The sequence below is a fragment of the Heterodontus francisci genome, chromosome 50 (genome assembly GCF_036365525.1).
Source record: "Heterodontus francisci isolate sHetFra1 chromosome 50, sHetFra1.hap1, whole genome shotgun sequence".
NCBI lineage: Eukaryota > Metazoa > Chordata > Chondrichthyes > Heterodontiformes > Heterodontidae > Heterodontus > Heterodontus francisci.
Window position 1 is genome coordinate 7,411,238 of NC_090420.1, and position 27,196 is coordinate 7,438,433.

Consider the following 27,196-nt stretch of genomic DNA (forward strand, 5'->3'; position numbering starts at 1 on the left):
TCACCATGAGAGTCTTACTGCACTGCAATTACATGGTTTATTCTATCCCTCTTTTTTCTAAAACAAAGTTTAACTGATGCAAACCACCAATCCAATGGCACCACTTCCATAACCAAGGAGGAATGAAAGATGCTTCCAAGTGACTCTGCTATTTCCTCCTTTCCTTCCATCAACAACTCTCAGTTATCCCATCCAAACCAGCTAAATGTTCTACTTCATTGTGGTACAAAAAGTATTAGATTGAAAGGGGTTAACTGAACCTTGTTTGTTCAATGACTGTAATTAATGTCAGTCTCCATAGACCCTAATTGTAGCATTGGAGGGTTTTGTTCTTCTATTAATAAGGGATTCCTTTCAATGTGTTATTTCAAAGTGTTAGTGGGAGCATCATCCCCGGCAATAACAGAGATCAGCAGTTGCAGAGAAACTGAGAGAATAGATCAGAATCTGAGAACAGCAGATTGGAATGTTACAACAATGGATCAGAATCTGAGAACGAAAGATTGGAATGTTGCAACAATGGACAGGAGTTTATCCTTTTTGTTTTTCCTTCTTACTGCAGATTATTATTGGGTAACATTAGACCATCGGATCTATTGGGCACTGATGATGATTCAGTATATTTACTATCAGATTCTCGCTATTGTTGGTGTCCTTGGTAAGTCTCTCACTCTCTATCTAGCTATTAATTAATTAATTAATCGAGCTTTCCATCATGACTAATTACATTACCGACTAACACCTTTTTTAATTCATTCATGGGATGTGGGCATCGCTGTCTAGGGCAGATTTTATTGCTCATCCCTAATTGCCCTTGGTAAAGTGGTGGTGAATTGCCTTGTTGATCCGCTGCAGTCCATGTGAGGTACCTACACCCACAGTGGTGTTGGGAAGGGAGCACCAGGATTTTGACCCAGCGACTGTGAAGCAATGACGATATAGTTCCAAGTCAGGCTGGTGTGTGACTTGGATGGGAACTTACTGGTGGTGCTGTTCATATGCATTTGCTGTCCTTGCACTTCTAGGTGGTAGGGGTCGCGGATTTGGAACGTGCTCTCAAAGGATCGTTGGTGTGTTGCTGCAGTGCATCTTGTAGATGGTACACAATGCTGTCACTGTTTGTCAGTGGTGGAGTGAGTGAATGTTTGTGGAAGGGGTGCCAGTCAAGCGGGCTGCTTTGTCCTGGATGCTGTCGAGCTTCATGAGTGTTGTTGGAGCTGCACCCATCCAGGCAAGTGGAGAGTATTCCATCACACTCCTGACTTGTGCCTTGTAGATGGTGGATGGGCTTTGGGGAGTCATGAGGTGAGTTACTCGCCACAGGATTCCTAGCCTCTGACCTGCTCTTGAAGCCACGCTATATATATATGGCTACTCCAGTTCAGTTTCAGGTCAAGGGTAACCACTAGGATGATGATAGTGGGGGATTCAGCGATGGTAATGCCATTCAATATCAAGGGGAGATAGTTAGATTCTCTCTTGTTGGAGATGGTCATTAACCTGCACTTGTGTGGCGCGAATGTTATTTGCCACTTATCAGCCCCAGCCTGGATATTGTCCAGGTCTTGCTGCATTTCCAGAAGGACTGCTTCAGTATTTGAGGAGTTGTGAAAGGTGCTGAACATTGTGCAATCATCAGTGAACATCTACCCTCCTGGCCTTATGATTGAAGGAAGGTCATTGATGAAGCAGCTGAAGATGCTTGGGCCTAGGACACTACCCTGAGGAACTCCTGCAGTGCTGTCCGAGAGCTCAGATGATTGACCTGCAACAACCGCAAACATCTTCCTTTGCGTTAGGTTTGTCTCCAACCAGCGGAGAATTTCCCCCCTGATTCCCATTGATTCCAGTTTTGCTTGGGCTCCTTGATGCCATACACGGTCAAATGCTGCCTTGATGTCAAGGGCAATCACTCTCACCTCATCTCTTGAGATCAGCTCTTTTGTCCATGTTTGAACGAAGGCTGTGATGTGGTCAGGTGCTGAGTTTCCCTGGCAGAGACCAAACTGAGTGTCACTGAGCAGGTTATTGCTAAGCAAGTGCTGCTTGATGGCATTGTCGATGATACCTTCCATCACTTTACTGATGATTGAGAGTAGACTGATGGGGTGGTAGTCAGCCCTGTTGGACTTGTTCTGCTTTTTGCGTACATGACATGCATAGGCAATTTTCCACATTGTCCGGAAGATGCCAATGTGGTCGCTGTACTGGAAAGGCTTGGCTACGGGCGTGGTAAGTTCTGAAGCACAGTTCTTCAGTACTATTGCTGGAATATTGTCAGGGCCCACAGTTTGTGCAGTATCCTGTGTCTTGTGTTATTCTTGATATTAAGCGGAGTGATTCGAATTGGCTGAAGTTTGACATCTGTGATAATGGAGACTGAAGGAGGAGGCCGAGATAATTATCAACTTAGAAATTCTGGTTGAATATTTCTGAAAATGCTTCTGCCTTATTTTTCGCTCTGATGTGCAGGGCTCCCCCATCACTGAGGATGGGAATATTGTGGAGCCACCTCCTCCAGTTAGTTGTTTAATTGTCCACCACCTTCATGGCTGGATGTGGCAGGACTGCAGAGTTTAGATCTGATCCGTTGGTTATGGGATCAGATAGCTCTGTCTCTCGAATGCTGCTTATGCAGTTTGGCACGCAGATAGTCCTCGGTTGTAGCTTCACCAGGTTGACACATCATTTTGAGGTAAGCCTGGTGCTTCTCCTGGCATGCCCGCCTGCACTCTTCATTGAACCAGGGTTGGTCTGCAGGCTTGATGGTAATGGTAGAGTGGGTGATATGCAGGGCCATGAGGTTACACATTGTGTTTGAGTACAATTCTGCTGCTGCTGATGGACCACAGAGCCTCATGGATGCCCAGTTTTGCATTGCTAGATCTGTTCGAAATCTATCCCATTTAGCACGGTGATAGTGCCACACAACACGATGGACGGTATCCTCAATGTGAAGGCGGGACATCGTCTCCACAAGGACTGTGCGGTGGTCACTCCTAACAATACTGTCATGGATATATGCATCTGCAGCAGGCGGATTGTTGAGAGCAAGGTCAAGTATGCGTTGCCCTCTTGTTGGTTCCCTCATGACCTGCTCCAGACCCAGTCTAGCAGCTTTGTCCTTTAGGATTCGGCCAGCTCGGTCAGTAGTGGTGCTACCGAGCCACTCTTGGTGATGGGCATTGTGGCCCCCCACCCAGGGTACATTCTGTGCCCTTGCCACCATCAGTGCTTCCTCCAAGTGGTGTTCAACATGGAGGAGCACTGACTCATCAGCTGAGGGTGGGCGGTACGTGGTAATAAGTAGGAGGTTTCCTTGTCCATGGCCTGATGCCATGAGACTTCATGGTGTCAGGAGTCAATGTTGAGGGCTCCCAGGGCAACTCCTTCCTTACTGTATACCACTGTTACACCACCTCTGCTGGGTCTGTCCTGCTGGCGGGACAGGACATACCCAGGGATAGTGATTGCAGTGTCTGGGACATTGTCTGTAAGGTATGATTTCGTGAGTATGACTACGTCAGGCTGTTGCTTGACTGGTCAGTGGGATTGCTCTCCCACTTCGGCACAAGCCCACAGATGTTACTAAGGATGACTTTGCAGGGTCGTCAGGGCTGGGTTTGGCTTTGTCGTTTCTGGTGTATGGTCGATGTCGTGTGGTCGTTCGCTTTCATTCCTTTTTATTGACTTTGTAGCATTTAGGTACAACTGAGTGGCTTGCTAGTCCATTTCAGAGGGCATGAAAGAGTCAACCACATTGCTGTGGATCTGAAGTCACATGTAGGCCAGACCAGACAAGGATAGCAGATTTCCTTCTCTAAAGGACATTCGTGAACCAGATGGGTTTTTACAAAAATCGACAATGGTTTCATGGCCAATATTAGACTAGCATTTTAATTCCAGATTTATTAATTGAATTAACGTTCCACCTTCTGCTGTGGTGTGATTCGACCCCCTGTTCCCAGAGCAATATGCTGGGGTCCGCGTTATTAGTCGGTAACAATGGCACCGCATCCCACCGTCTCTTCTGTGATATTATCCTCCGTGTGAACCCCATAGCTGAGGTATTACATTAAAACATTGCATCTGTCTTTATCAAGGACGAAGATGCACCGCAGGCAATGTTGAAAGAGGAGGTAAGTCAGACACTAGACGGGTTTAAAATTGATAATGTGGAAGTAGTAGATAGGCTGTCTGTACTTAAGTGGATAAAGCACCAGGGCCGGATGAGATGCATCCAAGGATACTGAGGGAGATGAGGGTGGAAATCGCTGAGGCACTTGCCATAATTTATCAGTCTTCCGTAGACTGGGGTGGTAGCAGAGGACTGGAGAAATGCAAACGTTACACTCCAGGTCAAAAAATAGTGGCAAGATAAGCCCAGCAGCTGCAGGCCAGTCAGTTTAAATTCGGTGGTGGGAAAGCGTCTAGAAAAAATAATTTGGCCTAAAATCAATCGTTACATAGACAAATGTATGCTAATTATGGAACGCCAGCATGAATCTATTAAGGCAAAAGCATGTTTAACTAAGTTTCTGGAGTTTTTATAAGGAGGTTACAGAGCGGGTTGATGAGGGTGATGCTGTTGATGAGGCGTACATGGACCTCCAGAAGGCATTTGATACAGTGCCACACGCAAAACTGATACAAAATTAGCTAAGTGAAAGGAAACAAAAAGTAGTGATTAATGGATATTTTCGAGCTGGAGGATAATTTGTCGTGGAGTTTCCCAGGGATCGGTGTTGGGATCCTAGCTTTTCCTGATATATGTTAATGACCTAGACCTTGGTGTACAGGGCGCAATTTCAAAGCTTGCTGATTATTAGAAACTTGGAAGTATTGTGAACTCTAAGCAGGATATTGTAGAACTTCAAAAGGACATAGACAAGTTGGTGGAATGGGTAAAGAGGTGGAAAATAAAGTTCAATGCATAGAAATGTGAAGTGATTCATTTTGGTAGGACTTGTGTGACTTGTGAGATGGACTGAAAACACAAGCATGCTCATTTTTTGTGAAACTGTGTTCTCCCTTGTTTGTGTCATACTGATGTTTTTGATTGGTTTGTTTGTGTTCAACATTAGCAGTCCGGTTTGGTAGAACCACACTCAAAATTGAGTCCATAGCATTCTCTACATGCTGTGGCATATAGGAGCTCATGGACACACTATGCGTCCAAAACAAGCACTTCTGCAGGAAGTGTTACCGGCTGCAGAAGCTTAATCTCTGGGTTTCGGAAGTCGAACGGTGGCTGGTGTCGCTGTTGTGCATCCGCGAGGCAGAGACCTATGTGAATAGCACGTTTAGAGAGGTGGTCACACCGCAGGTTAGAAACATACAGACAGATGACTGCCAGGCAGTTTAAGAGAACCAGGCAGGGACTGCAGGAGTCCCCTGATATGATCTCACTCACTAATCGGATTTCCATTTTGGATACTGGTGAGGGTGATGGTTCCTCAGAGGAGTGCAGTAAGAGCCAGGTTTGTGGCATCACAGGTGGCTCAGCTGCACGGGAGGGGTGGAAGAGGAGTGGAAAAGCAATAGTGATAGAGGATTCGTTAGTTAGGGGAACAGACAGGCGGTCCTGTGGCAGTAAACGTGACTCCATGATGCTGTGTTGCCTCCCTGGTGTCACGGTCAAGGATTTCATGGAAAGGCTGAAGAACATTCTTCTGGGGGAGGGTGAACAGCCAGAGGTCGTGGTCCACACTGGTACAAATGAAATATGTAAGAAGGGGATGAGCTCCAGAAAGCAGATTTTAGGGAGCTAGGAAGGATATTATAAAGAAAGCCCTCAAAAGCAATAAACTCAGTATTACTCCCAGTCCCACTGTTAGTGAAATAGGAATAGGAGAATTTAGTGAACACGTGGCTGGAGAACTGGAGTACGAGGGAGGGCATCAGATTTCTAAGATATTGGGACCGGTTCTGGGGCATGTGGGACCTGTACATGATGGATGGGTTGCATCGTATCGGGGCTTGTATCAATATCCTCGTAGGGCGATTTGCTAGTGCTGTTCGGGAGGGTTTATGCTAAATTGTCATGGGTATGGAACTTGTCAGGTGTGCGAGAACCAGAAGCAACTATTAGAGAAGAATACCAAGGTGCACAGAATGGTGGGGGTGATAGATAACACGCGAGTAGGGATAGTATGTTATTAGGTGGTGCCAGAGTAAGGGAGAATGTAATACAGTCTGAATAAAGGTTAATGCACTTGTATGTGAATACAAGGAGTGTTGTTAATAAGACTGGTGACGTACAGGTGCAGTATGCCATGAGGAAATATAGTGTTGCAGCAATAACAGAGACCTGGCACAATGAAGGGCACAACTGGGTGTTAATATTCCTGGATACTCGGTATTCAGGAAAGACGGGAACGTGAAAAAAGGGGGAAGGTTGGCATTATTGATTAAGGAGAACATTGCAGTGCTGGAGAAAAAGGATGTCCCAGAAATGTAGGACCGATTCAATTTGGCTAAAGCTAAGGTTCAAAAAAGATGCAGTTACATTGCTCGGTGTTGCCTATAGGCCACCAGCTAGTGGGAAGGACGTGGAGGAACAAATTTCAAGGAAATTACAGAAAGGAACAACAATTATAGGGTAGTTATAAAGGGGGACTTAATTAACAAAACATGGACTGAAATAATATTAGTGTAAAGGGCAGTCAGGGGCAAGAGTTCCAAGAATATGTTCAGGAATATTACATAAACAGGCCATTCTCACATTGGCAGGCTGTGACTATTGGGGTACTGCAGGGATCAGTGCTTGGGCCACAGCTGTTCACAGAATATATCAGTGACTTGGATGTGGAGACCAAATGTAGTATTTCCAATTTTACAGATGACACAAATTTTGGTGGGAATGTGTGTTGTGAGGAAAATGTAAAGCGGCTTCAAAGGGATTTGGACAGACTTAGTGAGTGGGCAAGAACGTGGCAGATGGAATATAATGTGGAAAATGTGAGGTAATCCACTTTGGTAGGAGGAATAGATGTGCAGAGTATTTCCAAAATTGTAAGAGATTAGAAATGTAGATGTACAAAGAGACCTGTGTGGCCTTGTTAATAAATCACTGGAAGTTAACATGCAGGTGCAGCAAGCCATTAAGAAGGCTAATGGCATGTTAGCCTTTATCTTAAGAGGATTTGATCACTGGAGTGGTGAAGTCTTGTATCAATTCTATAGAACCTTGTGTAGACCACACCTGGAGCACTGTGTGCAATTTTGTTCCCCATACCTTAAGAAGGATATTATTGCCTTAGAGGGAGTGCAGCAAAGGTTCAACAGACTTGTTCTTAGGATGGTGGGACTGTCCTACGAAGAGAGATTGGGGAAACTGGGCCTGTATTCTCTAGCGTTTCCAGGAATGAGAGGTGATGTAATTGAAATCTACAAAATACTTAACCGGTTGGACAGGGTAGATGGAGGTAATATGTTTCCCCTGGTTGGAGAGTCTAGAACCATGGGACACAATTTCAAAACAAGGGGGAATTCACTTCGGACAGAGATGAGGAGGAATTTCGTTATTCGGAGGGTTGTGAATCTTTGTAATTCTCTACCCCAGAGGGCTGTGGAAGCTCATTCATTGGGTATGTTTAAAGCAGAGATTGACAGATTCCCAAACGCAAATGACATAATGAGATATGAGGGTAGGGCGGGAACAAGCATTGAAGTGGATTATCATAGAATCATAGGAAGTTTAAGGCACAGAAAGAGGCCACTTGACCCATCGTGTCTGTGCTGTCCGAATAACGATCCACCTATTCCAATCTCACCTTCCAGTATTTGATCCATAACCCTGCAGATTATGGCACTTAAGGTGCATATCCAGACTCCTTTTGAATGAGTTGAGGGTCTCTGCCTCAACTACCTTTTCAGGCAGTTATTTCCAGAGCATCACCACCCTTTGGGTGAAAAGGTTTTTCCACATCTCTCCTCTAATGTTTCTCCCAATCACTTTAAATCTATGCCCGCTAGTCACTGACATCTCTGCTAAGTTGAGTAGACCCTTCACCTCCACTCTATCCTGGCCCCTCAAAGTTTTGTACATTTCAATCAGATCTCCTCTCAGCCTTCTCTGTTCCAACGAGAACAACCCCAGCCGATCCAATCTTTCTTCATAGCTGCATTTTCCCAGTCCTGGGAAAATCCTCGTAAATCTCCTCTGTGCCCTCTTCGTGCAATTGCATATTTTCTGAAATGAGGTGACCAGAACTGCATACAGTACTCAAGTGTTGTCCTCGCCAATGAGTTATACAGTTCCAACATAACCTCCTGCTCTTATATTCTATACCTCGCCTAATAGAGAACAATATTCCATATGCTTCTTATCCACCTTATCGACCTGTCCTGCTACCTTCAGTGATCTTTGGACATTCATTCCAATGTCCCTCACTTCCTCTACACGTCTCAGTATTTTCCCATTAATCGTGTATTCCTTTGCCTTGTTTTACCTCCCCAAATGCATCACCTCACACTTCTCCAGGTTGAATTCCATTTGCCACTTTTCTGCCCATCTGAATAGACCATCAATATCTTCTGCAGCCTACAGCTATCCTCCTCTCTATCTATCACATGGCCAATCTTTGTGTCATCTGCAAACTTCTTGATCATGGTCCCTACGTTTACCTTCAAATTATTAATATATACCACAAAAAGCAGGGGACCCAATACTGAGCCCTGTGAAACACCAATGAAAGCAGCCCTCCAGTCGGTAAAACACCCATCAACAATTACCCTTTGTTTCCTGCCACTGAGCTAATTATATACCCACCTTGCTGTATTTCCCTGGATCCCATGGGATTTTATTTTTCCAACCAGTCTGCCAGGTGGGACATTGTCGAACGCCTTGCTAAAATCCACGTAGTCCACACCAATTGTACTATCCTCATCTATCTTCCTTGTTACTTCTTCAAAAAATTCGATCAGGTTGGTCAAACAAGATCTTCCCTTAACAAATCCATGCTGACTATCCCAGATGAACCTGTGCCTTTCTAAGCGCCAGTTTAGCCTGCCTCTCAGAATAGATTCCAATAATTTCCGCACTACTGAGGTGAGACCGATTGGCCTGTAATTATTCGGTTTATCCCTCAATCACTTTTCAAATAGATGTACAATGTGAGCAGTTCTCTAATCCTCCGGTACTACACCTGTATCCCGTGAACACAATAAAATGATGGTCAGACCTTCTACTAATCCATCTCTTGCTTCTTTTATCAGTCTAGGATACATTTCATTCGGTCCTTGTGATTTATCAACTCGCAAGGATGCTACTCCCATTAATGCTTCCTCTCTCTATGTTTATCATATCCAAAACTTCACAGTCTCCCTCCTTAACTACAATATCTGCGCCCCCCTCCTTTTGTAAAGACAGACGCAAAGTATTCATTAAGAGCCATACCAATATCTTCCTCTCCTACACATAGGTTACATTTTCGGTCTATTACGGGTCCTACTCTCCCCTTAGTTATCCTCTTACTCTGAATGCACTGAAAAAAAAACATCCTTGGGTTCACATTGATGTTGCTTGCCAATATTCCTTCATGATCTCTTTTTGCTTTCGTAATTTCCATTATGATATTAGCCCTCCACTTTCTATGCTCTTGGTTTTCTGTAATATTGAGTTTTCGGTGTCGGACAAAAGATTTCCTGTTCTGCCTTACCTTATCTTATCGGGTGCTTGGGGCAGCACAGTGGCGCAGTGGTTAGCACCGCAGCCTCACAGCTCTAGGTACCCGGGTTCGATTCTGGGTACTGCCTGTGCGGAGTTTGCAAGTTCTCCTTGTGTCTGCGTGGGTTTCCTCCGGGTGCTCCGGTTTCCTCCCACATGCCAAAGATAGGTTAATTGGCCATTATAAATTGCCCCTAGTATAGGTAGGTGGTAGGGAAATATATAGGGACAGGTGGGGATGTGATAGGAATATGGGATTAGTGTAGGATTAGTATAAATGGGGGGTTGATGGTCGGCACAGACTCGGTTGGCCGAAGCGCCTGTTTCAGTGCTGTATCTCTAAACTAAAACTAAACTTGATATCCACGGGGGTTGAGATTTGACCGCCTCACCCTTTTTCTTTGTTGGAACATGTTTACCCTGAACACCTTGAATCTCCCCTTTTAGTGCCTCCCGCTGCTCTGAGACTGATTTACCTTCAATTAGCTGTTTCCAGTCCACTTTCGCTAAATCACTCCACAGTTTAGTAAAATTGGCTTTGCCCACATTGAGAACTCGAACTCCTGTTCTCTGCTTGTCCTTTTCAATAAGTATGTTAAAACTGCCTGAATTATGATCACTACCACCAAAACACTCTCCCACTGCTACTCCTTCTACCTGCCCACCTTCCTTTTCTAAAAGTAATTCTAAAATTGCCCCTTCTCTTTTTGAACTTGGCAGATACTGGGCAGAAATGTTCTCCTGATTGCATCTCAAGAGTTCTGCTCCATCAAATCATTTCAAACTAAAACTATGCTATTTAATATTTGGGGAATTTAAATCCCTTATATTGCTGCCCTATTGTTCATCCAGTTCTCAGAGATTTGCGTACATGTCTGCTCTTCTACCTCCCTCTGACTTTGTGAGGGTCTATAGTACACGCTCAGCATCATATTGAATGGCAGGGCAGGATCGATGGCCTGAATGTTCTACTCCTGCTCCTATGTTGCTATATTCGACAACTGTATGTTTCTAGTCCAACGAGAAAGCAGGCAGTGCTAGACTTAATTCTTGGGAATGAGGTGGGCCAAATGGATCAATTATCAGTAGGAGAGCACTTAGGGATAGTGATCATTGCATCATAAGAATTAGGCTGACTATGGCAAAGTATAAAGAGGAATCCAGACTAAGAATAATAAACGGGGGGGTGGGGGGGCTAACTTCAATGGGGTAAAAATGGAACTGGGGCAAATAAACTGGAGTCAAAAGGTGACAGTAAGGCTGGTAGATGAACAATGGGCGACCTTCAAAGAATAGATAGTTTGGGCACAGTCAAGGTATATTACATCGAAAGGGGAAAGCACGGCAAACAGATCCAGAGCTCCCTGGATGTCAAAAGAGGTAGTGATTACTATAAAGTAGCAAAATTGCGCTGATGACAGATGCCAGGTAGAAAATACTATTGTGAACCAGGCTGAATATCGAAGGTCCAGAGGGGATGTGAAAAAGCAAATATGAGATACAAAAAGAGTGCATGAACAGAGATTGGCAGCTTGCATTAAAAGATATGCCAAAGTTTTATATCGACATTTAAATAGTAAAAGGGTGGTAAAAGCAGAAGTGGGGCCTATTAGGGACCGAAAAGGGGATTAACCCATGGAGGCAGAGGGCATAGCTGAGGTATTAAATGAATACTTTGCATCTGTCTTTACCAAGGAAGAAGATGCAACCCAGGCAATGGTGGAACAGGAGGTAATTCAGACAGTAGAGAAGTTTAAAATTGATAAAGAGGATGTATTCTCTAGGCTGTCTGTACATCAAGTGCATAGAGCACAAGGACCAGATAGATGCATCCAAGGTTACTGAGGGAAGTGAGGGTAGAAATTGCAGACTTTCAAAAGGCATTTGATACAGTGTCACAGAACAGACTAGTGAGCAAACTTGCAGCTCATGGAATAAAATGGATGATGAGAACGTGGATATGAAGTTGGCTGAGTGACAGGAAACAAAATGTATTGGTTGTTGGATGTTTTCCAAGCTGCAGAAAAGTTAGTAGTGGAGTTCTCCAGGGGTCCGTGTTGGGACCCTTGCTTTTCCTGATATATATTAACGACTTACATCTTGGAGCACAGGGTATGATTTCAAAGATTGTAGATGATACGAAAGTTGGAAGCATCGTGAACTGTGAAGAGGATAGTGTTAATCTGCAGAAGGACATAGACAAGTTGGTGGAATGGGCAGGCAGGTGACAAAAGACGTTCAATGCAGAGAAATGGGAAGTAATTCATTTTGGTAGGAAGAACATGGAGAGACAACATAAAATAAAGGGTACAATTCTAAAGGGAGTGCAGGAGCAGAGGGACCTGCGTGTATATGTGCAGAAGTCATTGAAGGTGACAGGACAGGTTGAGAGAGCGGTTTATAAAACACATAGTATACTGGGCTTCATTAATAGGAACATAGAGTACAAGAACAAGGAAGTAATGTTGAACTTGGACATGACACTGGTTCCGCCTCAGCTGGTGTATTGCGTCCAATTCTAGGTGCTGCACTTTAGGAAAGATGTGATCACATTGGAGAGAGTACAGAAAGGATTCATGCGAAGGTTTCGAGTGATGAGGAATTTCAGTTATGAAGATAGACTGGAGACGTTAGGACTGTTTTCCTCACAGAAGAGAAGGCCGAGAAGTGATTTTATAGAGGTGTTCAAAATCATGAGGAGACTGGACAGAGTAGATAGAGAGAAACTGGTCCCACTCGTGAAAGAAAGGAGAACGAGTGGGCACAGATATAACTAAATTGGTACAGAAGTAAAAGTGAAATGAGGCAGTACCTTTCCTTGCAGCGAGTGGTTAAGATCTGGAATGTGTTGCCTGAGAGTGTGTTGGAGGCAGGTTCAATTGAAGCATTCATAAGGGAATTATACAGTTATCTGAAAAGGAAGAACGTGCAGGGTTATGGCGAGAAGGGAGAGAATGGAACTGAGGGAGTTGCTCTTTCAGATATCTGGTGAGGACACGATCGGCTGAATGGCCTCCTCCTGCACTTTAACGATTCTGTGATGCACCAAAACCTCAGCAGGTGTATACCCTGTACTGGAGGGTGAGATTGTCCTCTACTTCAGCAGGAAATTAGCCAACCGCTGATACATACTGGGATTTGAACAACCATGAAGCATGTGTTTCGTCATTGCTTCTTTCACTATCCTAAGGATCTTTCAGCAGCTCCATTTGATGCCAGATGATAATGAAGTGAGGGGAGGTTTGATAGCATTTCGCTTCATGAAATTTTGGAACGAGGCAGAATTGAATTGAGAGCCATTATCTGAGACAAACTCGTTTGGTAAAGCATGAGAAGCAATAATAGCATTGGTGTTTACATTCATGACCTTGATTTGATCCATTTCGAGTGGTTATCAATCAGAACTAAGAAATTGTAATTTTATTTTCTTACAAAGCTATACATGAATTCTTTGAAATGGTCGACTCGTCCATGGCCACAATTGCTAAGGCATTTGAAGCAGCTTATTTAAGCAGTTTTGGCACATAGTACATTTGCTAACCAATAATCCTCGATAGCTGTCTGGAAAAGGCCAATAAACTAAACGTCTTGCATAGATTTCATACTGACCATTTCTGTGTGTTCAGTATGGAATTCTGTCCGAATTCTATCTCTCAAACAACTTGGTACCACCACTTTATGACCCTACTTCATGCAGCCTTGTTCACAAGATAACTCATTGTGATGATTGTGGAATGGTTTCAGTTCCACGACTGTACACTGGTCACTTTCTGTCCATCCATTCAATGCCTGTTCATGGATTTTTTTTTCAACACTGAGTCCTTCTGAGTTTCAGCTGCAATTTCAGTTGCAGTGATTGGAAAGTCATCATCCACTACACCTATTATGAAGATTGCACCTTCACTGCCTAATTCTGAGATCTAATGCAGCAAACACGACAGTATATCAGCGTTAACATTTTTTTTTAGAACATCGATTTTGCGCCGACCTGTGAAACCATCTGACCTACACTATTCCATTTTCATCCATATGTCTATCCAATGACCACTTAAATGCCCTTAAAGTTGGCGAGTCTACTGTTGTTGCAGGCAGGGCGTTCCACGCCCCTTCTACTCTCTGAGTAAAGAAACCACCTCTAACATCTGTCCTATATCTATCAACCCTCAACTTAAAGCTATGTCCCCTCGTGTTTGCCATCACCATCCGAGGAAAAAGACTCTCACTATCCACCCTATCTAACCCTCTGATTATCTTATATGTCTCTATTAAGTCACCTCTCCTCCTCCTTCTCTCCAACGAAAACAACCTCAAGTCCCTCAGCCTTTCCTCGTACGACCTTCCCTCCATACCAGGCAACATCCTAGTAAATCTCCTCTGCGCACTTTCCAAAGCTTCCACATCCTTCCTGTAATGCGGTGACGTGAACTGCACGCAATACTCCAGGTGCGGTCTCACCAGAGTTTTGTACAGCTGCAGCATGACTTCGTGGCTCCAAAACTCGATCCCCCTACTAATAAAAGCTAACACACCATATGCCTTCTTAACAGCCCTATTAACCTGGGAAGCAACTTTCAGGGATTTATGTACCTGGACACCAAGATCTCTCTGCTCATCTACACTACCAAGAATCCTCCCATTAGCTCAGTACTCTGCATTCCTGTTACTCCTTCCAAAGTGAATCACCTCACACTTTTCCGCATTAAACTCCATTTGCCATCTCTCAGCCCAGCTCTGCAGCCTATCTATGTCCCTCTGTACCCTACAACATCCTTCGGCACTATCCACAACTCCACCGACCTTCGTGTCATCCGCAAATTTACTAACCCACCCTTCTACACCCTCTTCCAGGTCATTTCCAGGAGCCCCAAAACAGATCCTTGTGGTACACCACTAGTAACTAAACTCCAGGATGAACATTTGCCATCAACCACCACCCTCTGTCTTCTTTCAGCTGGCCAATTTCTGATCCAAAGCTCTAAATCACCTTCAACCCCATACTTCCGTATTTTCTGCAGTAGCCTACCGTGGGGAACCTTATCAAACGCCTTACTGAAATCCATATACACCACATCCACTGCTTTACCCTCATCCACCTGTTCGGTCACATTCTCGAAAAACTCAATAAGGTTTGTGAGGCACGACCTACCCTTCACAAAACCGTGCTGACTATCGCTAATGAACTTATTCTTTTCAAGATGATTATAAATCCTGTCTCTTATAACCTTTTCCAACATTTTACCCACAACCAAAGTAAGACTCACATGTCTATAATTACCAGGGCTGTCTCTACTCCCCTTCTTGATCAAGGGGACAACATTTGCAATACTCCAGTCGTCCGGCACTATTCCTGTCGACAATGACGACATAAAGATCAAGGACAAAGGCTCTGCAATCTCCTCCCTGGCTTCCCAGAGAATCCTAGGATAAATCCCATCTGGCCCAGGGGACTTATCTATTTTCACACTTTCCAAAATTGCTAACACCTCCTCCTTGTGAACCTCAATCCCATCTAGCCTAGTAGTCTGAATCTCAGTATTCTCCTCGACAACATTTTCTTTCTCTTCTGTAAATACTGACGAAAAATATTCATTTAACGCTTCCCCTATCTCCTCTGATTCCACACACAACTTCCCACTACTATCCTTGATTGGCCCTAATCTAACTCTAGTCATTCTTTTATTCCTGATATACCTATAGAAAGCCTTAGGGTTTTCCTTGATCCTATCCGTCAATGACTTCTCGTGTCCTCTCCTTGCTCTTCTTCGCTCTCCCTTTAGATCCTTCCTGGCTAGCTTGTAACTCTCATGCGCCCTAACTGAGCCTTCACGTCTCATCCTAACATAAGCCTTCTTCTTTCTTTTGACAAGCGCTTCAACTTCTTTAGTAAACCACGGCTCCCTCGCTCGACAACTTCCTGCCTGCCTGACAGGACACGCAGTAGCTGCTCCTTGAATAAGCTCCACATTTCGATTGTGCCCATCCCCTGCAGTTTCCTTTCCCATCCTACGCATCCTAAATCTTGCCTAATCGCATCATAATTTCCTTTCCCCCAGCTATAATTCTTGCCCTGCGGTATATACCTATCCCTGCCCATCGCTAAGGTAAACCTAACTGAATTCTGATCACTATCACCAAAGTGCTCACCTACATCTAAATCGAACACCTGTCCGGTTTCATTACCCAGTACCAAATCCAATGTGGCGTCGCCCCTGGTTGGCCTGTCTACATACTGTGTCAGAAATCCCTCTTGCACACACTGGACAAAAACTGACCCATCTAAAGTACTCGAACTATAGTATTTCTAGTCAATATTTGGAAAGTTAAAGTCCCCCATAGCAACTACCCTGTTACTCTCCGAACTGTGATATTTGACGATGTAATCATAGTGTAAGAGAAGTACAGCCCACCTTTCATCCTTCATGCTACCACTGTCAATATTGTAGACTTTGGTCCCAGAATAATTCGTAGATATTTATGATCTGTTCCTGGGGTGTAGTTTTCATATTTCAAAAACTGGTGAAGCCTTATCATCCAGAAGATGATTCCAATCACTTCCTTTTCTACCTGCGTGTAGTTGCATTCACTCTTAGTCAATGCACATGAAGAACATGCTTCTCTTGACCATCATACATGGCATGATTGATCACTGCTTCAACTCCATAGGTGAAGCCTTGCATGTTGGCTACAGGTCACGATTTGTGCTATGATGAATGTGTCGTGCATCACCTGTCAAGCTTATCTTACGTGCATACCTTCAGAGAGAAAAAAGGCACACTTGCACTTTTTTGAACTTCTCATTGAGATCAGGGAGACCTTTTAATACTTCATCCATCACTTGAAGATTCTCTTCCTCTGTTGCAGTCATGAACAACGCATCATCCTGATTACACAAGCAATGGATAACTCATTACAAAATCTTATTAATTGTATGTTGGAAGCTTTTTGGAGAGAACCTCACACCATAAGACAGCTTTGTGCACGAGTGTAACACCACGTGTGCATTTATTGTAAGATACTGCCGACTCCCTAGATCCACCATGAGCTATGCATAAGCATGGGACAAATCCAACTTCATGAACAGCTTGCATCCCAGGAAGTCCGCATACAACGTTTGAGAGGTCGGCAGTGGTTACTGCTCATCATCCACTGCCTGGTTGATTGCAACTTGGTAGTCCTTGCATAGTCTTATGATTTTGTTCTGACCTGGGCACTACTACAATCGGGGTTACCAATCTCTGTGATCAGTTTTCTCTCACACACTGTTCCTCTATGGCTTCTATATCTCGTCTTCAGCCTGGGTTCTTAGAGCATAAGGAACTGGCCCAGCTTTTCAATTTACTGGTTTTGATTCAGACCTGATTCAGATGTGCACTTTCACACCGATTATGTCTTCATAGCTAGCCACGGACATGTTGCTGAAAATTATTCAATGGCTGAGAAAGTTTCTTGACTGTCTCAAAGTGGAAAATGTGCTTCCACTCTAACTTCAGCTTGTCAAGTCAGTCTTTGACCACTAACATTGGTTGGTTGAGATATTTCACTGCAACAATAGGTAACTTGAGGGACTTGCCATTATGTTGGAAATTACACTCCATTTGTCCACACGTTTCTAACACATCAGAAGAGTAGTTTTCCACCTGAGCTGTGCTCTCAGTTAGAGGTACGACACTGAATTTGACCTCGTAAATATCTGCATTCATAATGGAGCAATTTTCACTGCTGATTTACTAACTCCTTTGCACAAAGCTCTCTGTCATTTGAGTTATTGCGAGTGGCATAAATGTTGAAGAGCCATAGCTCCTCTTTACTTAAGCACTCTTGATTTACTGAAGATTTTGAACTGCACCCTTGTGCTGTAAGTGTTTTACATTCCACCGGAATGAATTCCCTTTCTTGCTTTGGCCTTTTCTCAGCTAGCAGTTGCAATCTGGTCATTCGTTTGGCAATTAAAACATTTGACATTTCTCTACTGACACGCTAATGCGTGTGGTTGCCCTTCCAGTGATAACGAGACACTGAACCGCCATCACCAGCATACTTCTGACTAGTTTTCTCCTCTTAGGCTTGGCAAAATCCTTCTGACTGTGGAAAAAAGCTGTACTAGTCACTTGCACAGGATGAATTCTCCGGGCATTTTTGAGGTAACTTCTATAGAACGAGTCATCGTTCACACCAGCTCAAATATAAGATTTTATGTATTTAGTAACTCCACCAATCCACACACAAATCTGATTCATAATGCACGGTCAAAGAATGTGCTCAAACTGCAATGGAATATTAAATTGTTCACTGCCGCAATGTACTCACCAACTGTTTCACCACTTTTTGCATGTCTGGTTCCTACTTTGTAGCTTTCCACTATCTCTAATGGCTTTGAGTTGAAATGTTCCACCAACTTATTGATGATTGTTTCAAATGACACATTGTTTACCTTGTTCGGGTAGGATTTGTTCGTGTGCCACATGATCTTTTTCACTGCAGTCCCTGCTGCTGTCAACTGCCTGTATTAATGAACTTTTATCTCATCTTGTCACCACCATTTTTAGCAAGCTGATGAAATCTGCAGTTTGTGAAGCAATGGAGGGGTGAGGGGGGGGGAGTGGGGGCGGAGGTGGCGGCTGTGCCAGCTGCTGGCTGATCAAATGACTTGTTGAATGTTGGGTCACTGACATTTTTTTTTCAAAGCTTGTCTTTTAAGACATGCCCTAACTGAAAGGGAAACTAACATTGAAACAGAAATGGAAAGCAATGCTGAAACAGAAACTGGGAAAATCTTTGGGTTTCTGGGGAAACTGAAACTGATTGGAATCAGATAAAATAAGACATATGCCTCTCTATATGAGGCCCATCACCCAGGAGTGGACCACCGTCAAGCTAAAGAAAGTGAAGATTGAATTCAGGAACTGTTTCTTTTACTTAAAGTGGCTGATTAAACAGACCTGGCCATTAAGTGCTTACAGCTGTCACTGAAGGGCTTGGATAAATGTGCTACTGGTGGATGCACACCATCGAGACTGTAGTAAGCAGAGTTGAGGAAGTTCTGGAGAGGTGGGCTGTTCTGGTGGAAACTGTACGTGTTCAGTTTGCAATAGAATGGAAACTGCTGTCAGATTAAAGACAGCAGTCAAATCCTGGGAGAAAGGAGCTGAGGAGGTTCAGAACTTTGATGGACTTTGTGGCTGCAAATGGTGCCAGATATGCTGCGAGGACAGCCCAGTAATTCTGTAGGATCTATTTCTGTTTTGGCTGCAGCAGCCGTCACACAAGGGGGTAGCAACAGGTGTACTTGAGTTTCGAAGTAGCAGTCTAGCATTAGATGCTTTCTTGATATTTCAGTATCTCCCAATACAAAAGAGGCAACAGGAATCACTCTTGAGGCAGGGATTCTTCAGAGACTGGAGGCAAAATGAATCTGTTACCTTTCAAACTGCAGGGGCTTCCTATCTGCAAAACAGCTTTTCCTCCACAGAGAATAGCAACTCCTCTTTTCCTGGGTATGTTTCTCCCTCCGGGGGTCCTTTCCTCTCTCCAGGTAGGCGATAGCCACACCTCAAAAGTAGGATATCTTTTTGCAAGAGAGGCAAGTCTTCTTTTACAGAGAGTTGCTTTTTTCGCTGGTTTGCAAAAAGCTCACTGCATGTTGCTGGTCCAGGTTGCACTTATTTCACAGTGCAAACTGAGACTAAAATTAACAATCAAATCATGTGACAGTTATAACTATTCCTCTCATTTTCTTGTTGTGCTGCTTGGAACAAGGTGCCTTGCAGTCTGTGAACACTTCACTCAGTCCACAATTTAAATATCATCTCTTAAAGAAAAAAAGAACCACTCCCATAACATAATTATGCTATCAAAGCGTTGTGTTATTAGCATTGTATACAAATAGGTTACATGTACAAACCATGTCCCAATGATGGTTATTTTCATATTTGCTATATGTCTGCAGAAATACATCCCCTCCAATAAGCACTTTCAACTTCCAAAGTTTATCAGACAATTTTCAAGACGTGATGTGTTTGATTCCTTCATTAATGCCTTTGTACAAAGTTTGGGAAGAGATAGTGATGGGAATGATTGACAGGGAAATCTTCTAAACATATATTCAAAGCTCCTGCTCTCTCACAAAGAAATGTAAACTGATGGATTTAAAAGAACCTGGAAATGTAATATCCAGGATAAACACAGCAACAGAGACCTGTAATAACCTATAGCTCAAGGAAAGCACATGGCAATATTTTGCTCTGTGACTAAGTTGGTGAAAAACAGCTGTCTAGTAAACGGAATATCCTGGCTTAAAATCCCAGCACAGCCTGAATTCAGACGACGTTGTGAAATTGAGTAGGACAATCAGGCAGGAAAGTTATCTACCTTTGCTTAGGAAAGGATTTCGGAATGTCTGTTTGAAACACTTGCTCTGCGTGCAGACATTCACTGTAAATATTTGAAAGGCATGTCAGTCACCCACTATTTGTTCAAAGTTGCATTCGACCTGGAAACAACTCTCAAAATTAATCAGACTAAATCTGAATGTGACCGTGTTGTGTCTGAAAGCGTGTTGGTGTTGCTATGTGTCACTTCTAACCGAGACTGGGACATGACGCAAGGTTGATCTGAGATTTGTAATACGTTGTCAGTCCGGAAGGAGAAAACTTAAAAAGATAAAAAAAAACACAATAACTCAAGTGCCTAGATTGTAGAATCTGTAGATCCGCTTTGGAAAAGTGAATCAGGGCAGAATCAAGATGTGAATTGCCTAACTGCCCAGAAATGATGAAGTGCATTCTCCCGGTTAATGATGAAGTGCATTCTCCCGGTTTATGATGCTGGAACATACCTCACATAGAGGTTATTGCAACAGTGCTACCAATTGAAGGAATGTCTAACGTGGTTACCGAGTGACAGTAAAAATGTTATTCAACTTTGTTCCATTCAATCCAGCTGTGATGAACTTTGAAATTTGTTCTCATTTCTTAAACAATATCTGAAGGGTCTCGATAAGGATATTGACTGGTTAGGAGAGTGGGGCCTGGGTGAGCAGCAGGTAAGTGTAACAGGGCCAGGACTGGATATAGGAAGTTGCTCGACCGTCTCATCTCTCTCTATTCTCTCACTCTCTTTTTCGCTCTCTCTCTCTCTGATTGGGCTGTATTGATTGACAATTGCTGATTTTTGTTTTTTTTTGATAAATAAAGGAAGTTCCCTCCAACAGTTTGTTTATTGTGATTGACATCTGCAAACAACTTTTTTGTCCCAGGAAACAAGAACATGACTAAAGTGAATTAGTGCAAGATCATTCTTGATCTGTATTAAAGGCATGTGATTTCAGCTGCCATGGTCCAGTGGTTAAAACTTTCAACTTATCCCACTTTTATTTGAGCCCTGATCGCAGAGGACCTATTCAGGAATTTAAATTACCTCTTTTTCTTTAATACTCAATTCCCACAGAACGCTGGCATTGGAATTCCTCATAGTTCTCGCCATTGCTATCCATTCTGGAGGTACTGACAGCATTGACCAAATGTAGGCACGCTCAGAGGGCTGTGGGAGGGGGTTTCTTTTTGGATTTTATGTCTCTTTTAGTCCATTAACAGCAACAGTATGGATGCAGAGAAATTTCGAGCGCCCGGCCCCTCGGAGGGCAATCTGCCGGGATGAAATTTAATCTGGGGACGAAATTAAGGTGAAAATAAAAGGTGAAAGAAATTGGGGCCAAAACTCCCGGATATTTGGGAAGGAGAACATGGTGGGTGTGCATTGTGATAATAGGTGGATACGAACGTGGGTTATTGTCCAGGCTATGCTGAAGGAGGGGAAAGAAGTTGTTTTGCCTTCCCATCGAAGCTGAATGTTGGGTTTGAGGCGACAAACAGTTTCTTAGCGGAAGTGGATCAAACGCCTTTTGAAAGTCCATAGACATAACTTCAATTATGTACATTCATCAACCACCTCCTTTGCTTCATCAAAGAACTCCATCAAGTTTACCTCACCGCCACCTCTCTCCACTCCTCCACAGTTGTTAAATTATCAGACTGCATATCCAACACCCAGTACTGGATGAGCAGAAATTTCCTCCAATTAAATATTGGGAAGACAGAAGTCATTGTTTTGGTCCTTGGTCCAAACTCCCCTCCATTGCTACAGACTCCATTCCTCTCCCTGACAACGGTATGAGATTACATCGGTCTGTTTGCAACTTTAGTGTTACATTTGACTCCGAGATGATTTTCTGACCTGATATTTGTTCCATCACAAAAATCGCCTGCTTACGTCTCAGTAACATCAAGTCCCGTTCCTCTGTCACCACTGTGTTTGCTGACTTACACTGGCTTCCAGTAGGGCAAAGTCTAGATTTTTAAATTCTCAACCTTGTTTTCAAATCCCACCAAAGGCACGCCCCTCCCTATCGCTGTAATCTCCTCCAGCCCCGCAACCCTCCAAGATAGCTGCTCTCCATTAATTCAGACATCTTGTGCAACCCTCTGCAATAGCCTCCCTACACCTCTCCGTAATCTCCACCTCACTTTCCTCCTCTCAGACTCTCCTTCAAACCCACCTCTTTGATCCAAGCTTTTGGTCATCTGATCTGATATCTTCTGCTGTGGCTCACTGTCATGTTTTGTTTTATAATGCTCCTGTGAAGCACCAATGGATGTTCTACGATATTAAAAACACTTTAAAAACAGAATTTTTGAAATCTGCCAGACTTGCTTTGTCATTACTGCATCCAGGCTGCAAGCTATTTATAAATCTATCATTTTCCAAACAATTAATATTTTTGTCCTGGGTTGTGAACGCTGAACATTTCCCAGCGGTGGCACTATGCTGGCTACTCTGTAGTTACAGGAGTTATTCTCTGTATACTTCTGTAAGCAGGGTATAAAATGTACAAACCTCCAGCCCTCTGTTATCATTCCCATATCCAAGGATGATTGGAAGATTATGGTCAGTGCTTGTGCCATTTCCACCATTCCTTCCTTCAGCAACCCTCATATCTATCATCTAGACTGGGTAAATGGTCCGTTTATTGTGGTACAAAAAGTGCTGGTTTAAAAGGGGTTTACTGAACCTGTTTGTTGAGTGACTGTAATTAATGTCAGTCGCCGTGGACCCTAATTGTGTCACTGGAGGGTTTCCCTCTTCTATTAATATGTGTCATGAAAAACTCCAAAAGCCAAAGGGGAAATATTAATGGAATTAATTGGTAACTTACATTAAACTTTTAATGAAAAGTCTTGCAAGTAACTTTAAAAAGCAAAACGCTGGCATCCAAGATGGCCACCGTAAGTTAGATGTGAAACAGTAAAAGATCAAACTGCAGACGAAAAGTCTCCCAAAGCCTAACCAGAACAATGGCTTACTCTGATTGAATTATCTGGAATTGCTTTATCAACACGGGGGCATGCAGCACCTTGAATTCCAGAAGGGGATTCCAGAATAACCCTCAATAATATAAAAAACAAAAGAGTTTGATGGAGTCATGTGACAGCCTTCACAGCTCTGCAGAAACTGTAAGCTTTATCCCACGGACAGCAGACACAGTAACTGAAAATCCATCACCAAAGCAGGCTCTTTCTCTCTCTCTCTCTCCACCGCTCCAGAATCTATAGAATTTTGGGAGATGGTCACCAATGGATCCACTACCTCCATTGCCACCTCTTTTGACACTCTGGGATGTAGAATATCAGGTCCTGGGGGCTTATTAACCTTCAACCCCATCAATTCCTCCAATACAACCTTCTTACTGATACTAATTTCCTTCAATTCCTCATTCCCCCTAATCCCTTGGATCTCAAGTTCTGGGAGATTTCTTACATATTCCTAATTGAAGACAGACACAAAATAATCATTTAGCTTCTCTACCATTTCTCTATTCCCCATTATAAATTTCTTGACTCTGTCTGCAATGGACCTTCATTTGTCTTAGCCAAACGTTTCCTTTTTATGTACCTATAGAAGATTTTTACAGTCCGTTTATATGTTTTTGCTAGCTTACATTCATATTCTAAACTCCCTTTCTTTATCGTTTCTTCATTTGCTGTTTTCTACAATGATCCCAATCCTCAGTTACATTACTATTTCTGGTAACTGTGTAGGCCTTTTCTTTTAATCTTATACAATCCTTAACTTTCTTTGTTATCCACGGTTGACTGCCTTTACTTTTCTGGTTATTGTGACTTGAATGTATCGTTGCTGTAAACTATGTAATATTTCAGCCAATTTGCCCCTCATACCTCTATAATTCCCTTTGTTCAAATTTGACACCCTAGCATTAGATTGAAAAACCTCAATTACAAACATAATGTAAAATTCTATCATATTACGGTCATTTATCCCGAAAGGTTATTTTTCAACAAAATTATTAATTAGTACTTTCTCATTACCTAATACTAGATCTAAAATAGCCTGTTCTCTAGTCGGTTCCTCAACATACTGCTCAAGAAAATCATCCCGAAGACGCACTTAGAAACTCATCCTGCTCATTAGGTTTACCCAGTCGATTTGAAAATTGGAGTCACCTATGATTACTGTATTACCGATGTTACATGCTTCTCTAATCTCCTGATTAATGCCATGTCCCACACTACTACTACTGTTTGGTGGTCTATAAACAACTCCTACCAATGTTTGCTGCCCCTTGCTGTTTCTTAGCTCCACCCAAACAGAGTCCACATTTTTTTCTTCCGATCTGAGATCCTCCCTTACAAATATACTGTCTTCATCCCTTATTATCAGCGCAACACCACCTCATTTTCCTTTTGCCTCACTGTCTTTTCTACCTCCTGTTATCAGCTTTACTTCCAATTTGAGCTACCCTTCACGTTCCCACTCCCATGATAAGCTAGTTTTAATCCTCCCCAACAGCACTATCAAATCTTGCTGTGAGGATGTTCGTTCCAGTACTGTTAAGGTGTAGCTTGTCCATCTTGTACAGGTCCCACCTGCCCCAAAACCGGTCACAATGCCTCAGAAATATGATTCCCTCCCTCCTACATCAATTCTCCAGCCACGTCTTCATTTGAACAATCCTCCTGTTCCGATGCTCACGAGCACGTGGCAGTGGGAGTAAACCTGCGATTACTGCTCTTGAGGTCCTGCTTTTAATTTCCTTCTTAAATCCCTAAATTCTGATTTCAGAACCTCATCCCTTTTCCCACCTGTACCATTGGTCCCTGGCCTGGTGTATTATTGGCAGTGGCCCTACTCAATGATTGGCTCCAGTGTCCTTGCTACTGTTGCCAGTGGTACGGATCTCCAGTCAGGGTCCTGGTCCCAGGGCTGTCCTGGCAGTGGCCATGACCAGTTGACTGGATCTGGCGTCCTCTCCACACTAATCTAGGGTTTAAGGATCCAGAATGGCCCTGCATCCAGGCCTTGTGATGTACTGGCAGTTCCCAAGTTCCGGGTGGTGTTGCAAATACAACTGAGCTGCTGGCCCTCTAATTGTTCAGCAACTTTGGCAGGCGGAATCCCCAACCTTAAAGGGATGTGCACCATGGAACCAGACAATTAATTGCCCGAGTGCCACTGAATTGTGTCAGTAATGAGCTCTGAATTGCTAAGATCTGGTTCCGCTCATATATTCGGCCTGCCGTCAGGAACCCTGCTGGCTCCACTATATTCAGCTTCCTGTCCCCAGCAGAAATTGCTGTCATTGATACAAAAACTAGATCCATCCCTGAATGTAGTAACAAATGTACAAATGTCACCGCAAATTCCTTCAAAATGTTGTTTTTTTTTCCAACCTGGTGTAACATTTCCTGATAACTTCCCTTGTTTACAGTCAACTTAGTAACAATTGAGATTATTTGTTTCATTATTTTTTCAGTGGACTCATTCTCAATTGTTGCTTTGAAATAATTGAATTCTGTGCTGCCTTTCCCAGGTGCGGGAAACTCTCAGTCAGTCCACCATTTAGCTTTATATACAACAGCAAAGTGCTGCAGATGCTGGAAATATGAAATAAAAACAGAATATGCTGGAAATATTCCGCAGGTCTGGCAGCATCTGTGGAAAGGGAAGCAGAGTTAATCTTTCAGGTCAGTGATCCTTCATCAGAACTGGGAGAGATTAGAGATGGAACAGTTTTTAAACCAGACGGGGAAAGGAGGGAGGGGGCGGATTATGATCAACATTCAGTTTGACAATTTCAATATCATCCGTTTGTTATTTAATCTCTCCTGTCTTCCACCGTATCATAGACCTTCCCATTTTTTCATTCAGGTCCAATCATTTTAATACCTCACTGGATCCAGGAACATATTTATAAATCTCAATCAGTCCTCAATCAAACTGGTAACTTTGCTCCAGCCTGATGGATAATTTCTCTGTTTATTTCCCTTCCTCACAGTTAACTTGCTGACGATTGGGATCCTGTCTCGGGGAAGGTGCCGTCTCTCCAAATGCGTCACTCGCTACCTGGTGGCCATGTCAGCGGCGGACCTACTGGTCATTATCCTGGACCTGATATTGAGACACATTCCCATTGTTTATCGGATACAGTTTTGGTTCCTGTTGCCCATCCCCGTGTGTAATATCCACGCCGTCCTGCTTTACGCAGCAACAGACTGTTCTGTCTGGTTCACCGTCACTTTCACCTTTGATCGATTTGTGGCCATTTGTTGCCAGAAACTGAAAAGTAAATATTGCAGTGAGAAAACGTCGGCTGTGGTTGTGGGAACAGTGACTGTGCTGAGCTGTTTAAAGAACATCTTCTGGTATTTTATGTTAACAGGTCAGCATCGGCTGTCGAACGATCCCTTGTTTTGTTTTGTAGCAATGGATGTCAGGTTCTCTCGTGTCTGGGCAGCAATCGAGTTCCTTCATAACATTCTAACCCCGATTGCCCCATTTATATTGATTCTGATGCTCAATGCTGTCACCGTCAGACACATTTTAGTGAGCAGCAGAGGACGCAAGAGACTCCGGGGTCACAGCAGTGGGGAGAGTCGCAGAGACCCAGAGATGGAAAGCCGAAGGAAATCCATAATTTTACTGTTCGTTATCTCGGGGAATTTCATTCTCTTATGGGCAATGTTTACGGTGAATACAATAAGATGGCGGATGTTGAACTTGGGGCCTGTGGTTGAGTCTGAAGCTCCACCTGCTTATTTGCAGGAATTGGGCTTCATGCTGCAGCTCTTGAGTTGCTCCACAAACACTGCAATTTACGCCGTGACTCAGAGTCAGTTCAGAGAGCAGTTGAAGAATGTGCTGAAATATCCCTTTACTACAATTGTTAAATTCATTCAGTGATGAGAGAAACTAAATTACTGACTATTTCCAGCAGCCGGGGATCGTGGCCTGTCCCTCTGGAGGGAGAGTGACGTGGGCCTGTCACAATGGAGACATGGCGGGGGGTGCGGCCTGTCTCATTTGTGACAGAGTAGGGCGGGGCATGTTACTATGGTGCCAGAGAGGGGCGGGGCCTGTTATCATGGAGGCAGAACGAGGACGGGGGCACACAGTATGGAGCCAGAGCGGTGCGGGACATGTCGCTATGGTGACAGTGTGGGGCGTGGCCTGTAA

General features: G+C 43.5%; 1 protein-coding gene across 1 annotated transcript; it reads left to right on the forward strand.

The window, feature by feature from the left end:
- Nucleotides 1-489: 489 nt before the first annotated feature.
- On the forward strand, nt 490-26,923 carry LOC137358454 (probable G-protein coupled receptor 139). The gene is made up of 2 exons (XM_068024418.1): nt 490-658; nt 26,019-26,923. The coding sequence occupies exons 1-2, from the start codon at nt 520-522 to the stop codon at nt 26,921-26,923; spliced, it is 1,044 nt and encodes a 347-aa protein (XP_067880519.1). The 5' UTR covers nt 490-519.
- The last annotated feature ends 273 nt before the right edge of the window (nt 26,924-27,196 follow it).

Bases quoted from the DNA above. Each gene is read 5' to 3' on its own strand.
- LOC137358454 (XM_068024418.1), top strand. From the start codon at position 520: ATGGACAGGAGTTTATCCTTTTTGTTTTTCCTTCTTACTGCAGATTAT. The intron at 659-26,018 runs GTAAGTCTCTCA...CCTTCCTCACAG, and splicing joins CGCTATTGTTGGTGTCCTTG to TTAACTTGCTGACGATTGGG.